At 47.5% G+C, this 6,725-nt stretch overlaps 2 protein-coding genes across 2 annotated transcripts in view; one reads left to right on the forward strand and one right to left on the reverse strand.

Annotated features, from left to right (window-relative positions):
• Positions 1–1,567, forward strand: part of akr7a3 (aldo-keto reductase family 7, member A3 (aflatoxin aldehyde reductase)) — a 3,994-nt gene extending 2,427 nt beyond the window's left edge. The window contains exons 5-7 of the mRNA XM_008289872.1: positions 410–509; positions 606–735; positions 1,170–1,567. Coding sequence (XP_008288094.1) covers positions 410–509; positions 606–735; positions 1,170–1,331 — 392 coding nt within the window. The 3' untranslated portion in view covers positions 1,332–1,567. The remainder of the gene's footprint in view (positions 1–409; positions 510–605; positions 736–1,169) is intronic.
• mrto4 (MRT4 homolog, ribosome maturation factor) lies at positions 1,453–5,556 on the reverse strand. Its single transcript, XM_008289860.1, has 8 exons — positions 5,469–5,556; positions 5,147–5,205; positions 4,974–5,077; positions 3,506–3,587; positions 3,100–3,167; positions 2,868–3,019; positions 2,127–2,203; positions 1,453–2,032 (listed from the first exon to the last, which is right to left on the reverse strand). The coding sequence occupies exons 1-8, from the start codon at positions 5,494–5,496 to the stop codon at positions 1,883–1,885; spliced, it is 720 nt and encodes a 239-aa protein (XP_008288082.1). The 5' UTR covers positions 5,497–5,556; the 3' UTR covers positions 1,453–1,882.
• Between the last annotated feature and the right edge of the window lie 1,169 nt (positions 5,557–6,725).

The following is a 6,725-nucleotide window of genomic DNA, read 5'->3' on the forward strand; positions in this document are numbered from 1 at the left end:
CAGGAAAACTCACTGATGGCTATCTTCATCTTCCTCCTGCACTAAAACCACTAAAGTCGTCTTCTTCAGTGTCTTCAGGAGCTGAACAGCCTCAGAATCACTTCATCACTTCCTCAGTCTCTCTGTCGTCGTCGCTCTCAGCCTCACTTTGGTCTCGAGGTGAATTCATAGAAATCCATAAATTAGCCTCATCGTTGTTTAAGCTGCAGCGTTCAGAGCGGGTGTAAAAAATTATATGTCAGACATTACGGTAATTCATAAACACTGCCGTCCCGTCAGCCTGCTGTGTGTGTGTGTGTGTGCTGCTGACTGACGCTGTGTGTTGGTAAACTGATGAACATATTATTACCTGTAAAACATCAGCATGTGGAGTTCAGACGTGTAAATGTGACTACATGTCCTGATCCAGGTGGCCTCCTGACCGGGAAGTATCACTACGAAGACAAAGACGGTTCCCAGCCTGCAGGACGGTTCTTCGGTAACAACTGGGCCGGAGCGTACAGGGACAGGTGAAGGACCTGCAGCCTGGTTTCTAAACCATCCCAACGTGTCCATGCTGTTAAAGCTCAGAGACTAATGACCACTGTCCTCTTCTTCTGTGTCAGATACTGGAAGCAAAGCCATTTTGAGGCCATAGAGGTGGTTCTGAAGGCCTTGGAGACGGCGTACGGCTCAGAGAAACCCTCCCTGACTTCTGCTGCTATGCGCTGGATGTACCACCACTCGCAGCTTCAGGTACCCACAGATAGACGCAGTGACGTGAGCTCATGGCTGGAGGTCCTCGCTGCTCCTACAGGGTGACGGTAGACCAACAGGATGTGACTGACCAGAGACGTGTCCTCACTCGTACCCACTGGGAGGCTCTCCACCCCTGAATGCAGGCTGCTGTTGGACTTGTTGGTTATTACACACAAAGACTGTTTTTAATCTGTCAAAGGCCTAACTGGTAGTTTTAGATTATTTTAAAGTTGCCAGAATGTCTCTAGAAACCAAGACTAACTGCATTAACGAGTACTCGCTGTCCTCCGACACCAGTTACTCATTAACTGACCCCGGATCGTACCTGATCGGGACTCGGCCGGGCTGACTAGTTAATGCCAAACCGAGCCTTCTTCAAACCATCCGTGTGTCCTCATAAAAACCTCGTTTCATTTATCTGCTGTGTCCAGGGTGATCGGGGAGACGGAGTCATCATCGGCATGTCCAGCATGGAGCAGCTTGAGCAGAACCTGGCGGCTGCAGAAGAGGGTCCTCTGGACCAGAGAGTGGTCGATGCGTTCGGTGAAGCCTGGAACCTGGTGGCCCACGAGTGTCCAAACTACTTCAGATGAGGACCTTCTCTTCAGCGCCAACAGCTCAGCCACACACTCACATTACAGAAGACAGACCTGCTGAAGCCACGTCTGGCTTTTCTAGAAACCACATTTAAATAATAAGGTTCCTGTAAACGGGTTGACTGGAGGCGTTTATCATGTCCATGTGTAAGAGCACTTCATTCATGTACAGATGTAAACATGTCGCATATTTTCTGGGGAACAAAAAAATGCCTTAAATTTTCTCACTTTAACAAAACGGTTTCTTCCTTATTTGGGTTGTTTTAACACATGAATGTTTGAAACGTTCTTACATGCAACACGTTCCTCATGATACTGACAAACCTGTGGCTTCAACAACACCACATGTACTCAGACTCCAGTCCCACAAACAACAGCTTAGTCCACAGGAAGAGTTCAAGGTGAAGATCTGTGTTGTGTATAAAAAAGTAAAAATGTGAGATCAGACTCCAGAGGCAGCGCTGGCAGTCACAACGAAAGGCTTCCAGACAGACGTCCCTCTGCTGCTGAAGGAAACAACGTGACGTGCTCCGGCCCCGGCTGAAGCTTCATTCTGCATCATCATCTTCATCTTCATCGTCGTCGTTGTCCTGCATAGGCTCTTCCTGTCCAGCAAAGTTCTCAAACTCTCCTGTCTCTGAGTTCCACATACATTTGATCTGCACCTTGAATTCTGCCATTTCAATAGCAAAGAGTTTCTGTGGACAAAACAACAGTCTGATCAGTCGGTCCGGTGGAGCACAGCTCTACGTTTACTGCACACATCGATCACGTGAAGCGTTCAGAACTCACCAGAATACGAGCCTGCTCCGGAGTCAGCACGTCTCCCTCTTTACAGACGTTGTGGTCTTTCAGCAGCGTCACCACTCCTTCACAACAGAACACAGAATGTGAGCAGCGTGTCTCTCAGCCAAACATGTGACAGATGAAAGCATGTGGTGCTCTCACACGTGTCTGACGGACCTACTGACCAGGAACACGTTTAAAACACACAGACCGGGTTATTTAATGATGAAGAACATGAACATGGGGTTCATTACAGGACATGTCACACTCTTCTGCTGCCAGAAATCCTCCTGACTGCTCCATCCATCCATCATCTCCACACCTTAACCCTCACTAGGGTCATGGGGGGCGGAGCCTATCCCAGCTGACTCAGGGTGAAGGCAGGTTCACCTGGACAGGTAACCAGTCTATCACAGGGCTACACTTAGAGACAGACAACCAAGCACACTCACACCTATGGACAAATTACAATCACCACCAATCATAGCTGTGAGGCGCTAACGGTGCTAACCACTGATCCACCTGCAGCCCTCTGACTGCTCCTTGTGATTGGAATTAGTCCAAGAAATGCATCTACTGCTGTGCTACAAACTACAGAACATGACTGAGGTCCTCACAGGGAGCTGCCTGGCTCGGGACAGGGGAGGACCACCACGCTGTTGGTTCTGTTGTTTTCATGGGATTCCTGCACAACAAGACAGGTCTATAGATTCGTGTGTGACCAGACGTCTTCTTTAACGAGCTGACCTTTTTTGAGAGCAGTGGGAAGTCCTAACTGTCTCAGCTGGGGCTCCATTGAATGAGGGAACTGGTCCAGGGGTCCTTCGTCCAGAGTGATGTCCATGTGTGCCTGGTTGCCTGCTCGAGCAAAGTCCATCTCTTTGAAATGACTGAAGTACCTGTGGGGAGACCAGGACACACGGTGAACCCACAGGTAGTATCTGGGAACCACTGGTGAGCTTCACTGAGGTATACTCACTCCTGTACTTCATCCTTGGTTTTGTTGGTGAACAGCACACCGACTTCTCCTCGCAGATACTTGCTGACCTGAACATGATCAAAGCAACACAGATTTAAAGTTTCTTACATGAATAACTTCCACAATCAAAGGAAGCTGTGTTATCTCTGAGGGGAAACTGTTTTACACCCAGCAGCAGTCACATAATAGGATCGATTAGAAACAGAAGACAAATATTGTCTATAACGGCCCACTGACTGATCAAACAGCCTCAACAGCCGTATGAGACTTTATCCTGTGTGGTGGCAGACTGTGTCGGCAGCCACACAAACATCTTCACCTCTGGACAGGTGGCGGCTGGGATCACCCAGTACTGACTGGGCCCGCTTTAAAGGTGTTCTGATGCTGCTCGTTAGAGCTCACCTACCTTATGCAAGTTATCTTTGTATTCATCCGTATTCCCTTTTCCCAAAGCGACAATCATGACTTTGTTTTTGCCAAAGAAGAACCTGTGAAGCAGAGAGAAGCTCAGTTCAACACGTCTGTCCCAGAACCACATGTATGTTCTGGAGGACTGGTCAGGTAGGAGGCCAGCGTGTTCATGTCACGAACACACAAACACGACCAAACACAACCGAACCAGTGCTGAGTTCTCCTCATGTTGCTCTGAAGCAGCATTCAGTGCATCTCACTCTTCAGTCTGACGTTAAATCAGCAGGATCTGTTTCCCCCCCACAGTGATGACATCATAGTTCAGTCATATCGGACATCCTGTACGTTCAACATGAATATTAAACATGTCCTTTTATTAAAGACCAAATGTTCCATACCTAAAACATTATCTGACAGAAACCATCTAAAACTGGACGTCTTGGATGTACAGACAGCCTCCATATAACGAGCAGCGACAGGCTCCATTAACGTCTTTAATCCTCTTCAGTGTTATTTTATCGTCACCTGACCGGACTGCTGTGAACCTGATCCTACTGAGCTCCTCTGTACCTCACCAGAGAGACCAAACTGTGTCTGTGACCTCTGATAATCCTAAATCATCAGGTTACAGGGTTAAGGTGTGTTCTGTCTGTTTTAAACACACATGTACAATAAAAACTGTCAGAATATGAAGACACTGAGTCCTGTGATTCCTCAGCCCCCCCAGCTAGACGGCCTCCTGGTTTACAAGCCGGTGAGAATTGGACCCAGTTTCTATGTCAAAACTTTACTGAACCAATAAAGCAGGACTGGTTGATGGTTCTTCTCCCTGAGTCAGCTGGGATAGACTGGTTACCTGTCCAGGTGAACCTGCCTTCACCCTGAGTCGGCTGGGATAGGCTCCGCCCCCCACCACCCTAGTGAGGGTTAAGGTGTAGAGATGATGGATGGATGATGGCTGCTGTTTTCACCCTGAACTCAGCCTGTGTTCGACCTTCACATCTGGTAACTTCTCTCCTGCACTTGTTTAAATATTTGACTGTTTCTGTGGTCTGACTACAGAACCGACTACAGAACCGTTCCATCCTTCAGTCACTTCTGGGCCATTTCCAAGCTGCTGCTCTGCTGGACTCTTGGTTTTATAACTGCAGCGCTGTCTGACAGCAGCTGTGCAACCAACTGGACAATATTTCAATGCAAAGGTAGTCTCAGAGAAAGAGTTGGAGGCAGTGGACAGTCCTGGTCTCACTCATCCACGTCTATCTCATCGCTGCTCTCCTCCATCATCAACCACAGATGGAGGCAGAGGTGGACCTGGGCTGGTCATGCTGAACAATCCCTGGAATATTTGGAGCTGAACAATGAAGAGAGCCGGTCTGGGGACGTGTGAAACTGTCAATAACTTCCTAAACATGCTCCCCATGTGGGACCTTTAAGGTCATCAACCAAAGCCTCTGTGGTACCTGCTGTGTTTCCACGCTGTCCTGATGTCCTTCAGCTTGCTGTTCCTCATGTTGGCCACAGAGAAGATGAACAGGTTCCTGTAGGTGTCCACACATGTCCGTAGCTGAGGAACAAACCAGGTTTAGACTCCAGCAGCTGGAGCTGGACAGAAAGCAGAGCAGAACACACTCACCTCCTCGATGAGCTTCTGTTTGGACTCCAGGCCCTTCTTGGCGGTTTTCGTTAACGAGACTGAGGAAGGAGATCAAGCAGAAAGCCGTCAGTCGGTTGGTTTAACTGAAGCTGGGTGCTGCAGCCTGTATCATACATGTCTGTGGCTGTAGCCACGCTGAGGACCGGTGAGCTAGCCTTAGCCTGCTAGCCTGTTAGCTGTTAGCAGCACTTCCGGACACTTTCACTCATCAGCGACAACAACGACCAACAACGAACCGCTCACAGCCCGAACCGGGTCGACATTCAGGTAAATATCACGACCTGAACCTTCATTTGCTTACTTTTCTTGTCCCTCTTTGACTTCGGCATGGTTCCGTCTCACGATGGCAGAGCAGCACGCGCACACGTGAAGTCGAAGGACCCCGAATGTTTCTGTTGGGCGGAGCTGCCCTCCACGCGCCTGACTGGAAACCAAACTAACTCAGATCAAACACACGTTGACCTCTGACTTAGGAGTGTTTTTAACTTTACCACGAACAAGTGGCATAGGTTTTAGGCCCAGTTCTGATTATTAATGACCTTCCTGAAGACATTTTTCTTCCTTTAGCAGAAATCACGTTTATTATTTGTATGTATTTTTATTTCAGAGAACTTTTCATGTGCCTTTGTCAACACTGACAACCTGTTTTTAATATCCAGGCCAAAATCCACGTGTGTAGCATGACAGAGTGAAGCTGATATGTGTCTGAAATAATATGGATTATGGAGGGATTAATCCAGCAGAGGGCCCCTCTGAGCCTTACATGACTCAAGACATGAATGTAGAAATGACTCAGAGGTCCATGTTCAGGCGGGCTCTTGGCTCTTATGTCTGAGTGTTTTTACATAGAAAGTTGTGTGTTGATGCTCCACAGTTTGGGCCTTTCTGTGTACGTTTCAGAGATGTTGCACCAGCACAGTCACCTCTTTCTTAATGGATGTGATGAGAAACAGAAGTACAGCACATCACCCTGATATCATCAAGAACCCGGCTGGCTTTATGCCCAAATATGACCCAATATAGTGGCAACACTGGCACACAGAGGACACGTTAGGACAAGTTAAGGCAAGACACAACAAGCCAAGTCAAAGGCAAGATTAAATGGGACTGTATTGATCCCAAAAAGCAGAAATAATCTAATAACAATGCAAAGAGGAATGAGTGGAAAACTCAAGAAACAATATAACTGCACTATAAATACAAATTAGAGGCTCTTTAAGTACAAATTGGCAAATGAGAGCAAATATGAGAAGACAAACAGGCAGCAGACTGAAGTGACACAGCGAGTGAACCGGACGCTCAGGTCAGCTCACCTGGTTTCTTCCAGAACGTGGAGTTTGTGTGGTGACTTCATACATTTGAACAAAGTGACACATATTTCACATGTATTGTACTTAAAATCAATAAAATATCACCTATAGCAAACGTGTTAGAATTAGAGGCACAAAATGAACTTTATTACAGTGAAACGTACAAACAGCAGCACACAGAGCACCAGGTGTTGTATAAACCAGATGATAGAGGACACTGCAGTTCTGTGTTCAGACTGTGAGAGGCC

The sequence above is a fragment of the Stegastes partitus genome, unplaced genomic scaffold, assembly GCF_000690725.1.
Source record: "Stegastes partitus isolate 25-593 unplaced genomic scaffold, Stegastes_partitus-1.0.2 Scaffold14, whole genome shotgun sequence".
NCBI classification, from domain to species: Eukaryota; Metazoa; Chordata; class Actinopteri; family Pomacentridae; genus Stegastes; species Stegastes partitus.

Bases quoted from the DNA above. Each gene is read 5' to 3' on its own strand.
- mrto4 (XM_008289860.1), bottom strand. From the start codon at position 5,496: ATGCCGAAGTCAAAGAGGGACAAGAAAA. The intron at 5,206-5,468 runs GTAAGCAAATGA...CTCCTTCCTCAG, and splicing joins GTCAAAGAGGGACAAGAAAA to TCTCGTTAACGAAAACCGCC. The intron at 2,204-2,867 runs GTCAGCTCGTTA...TCTGTTGTGAAG, and splicing joins TCCCACTGCTCTCAAAAAAG to GAGTGGTGACGCTGCTGAAA.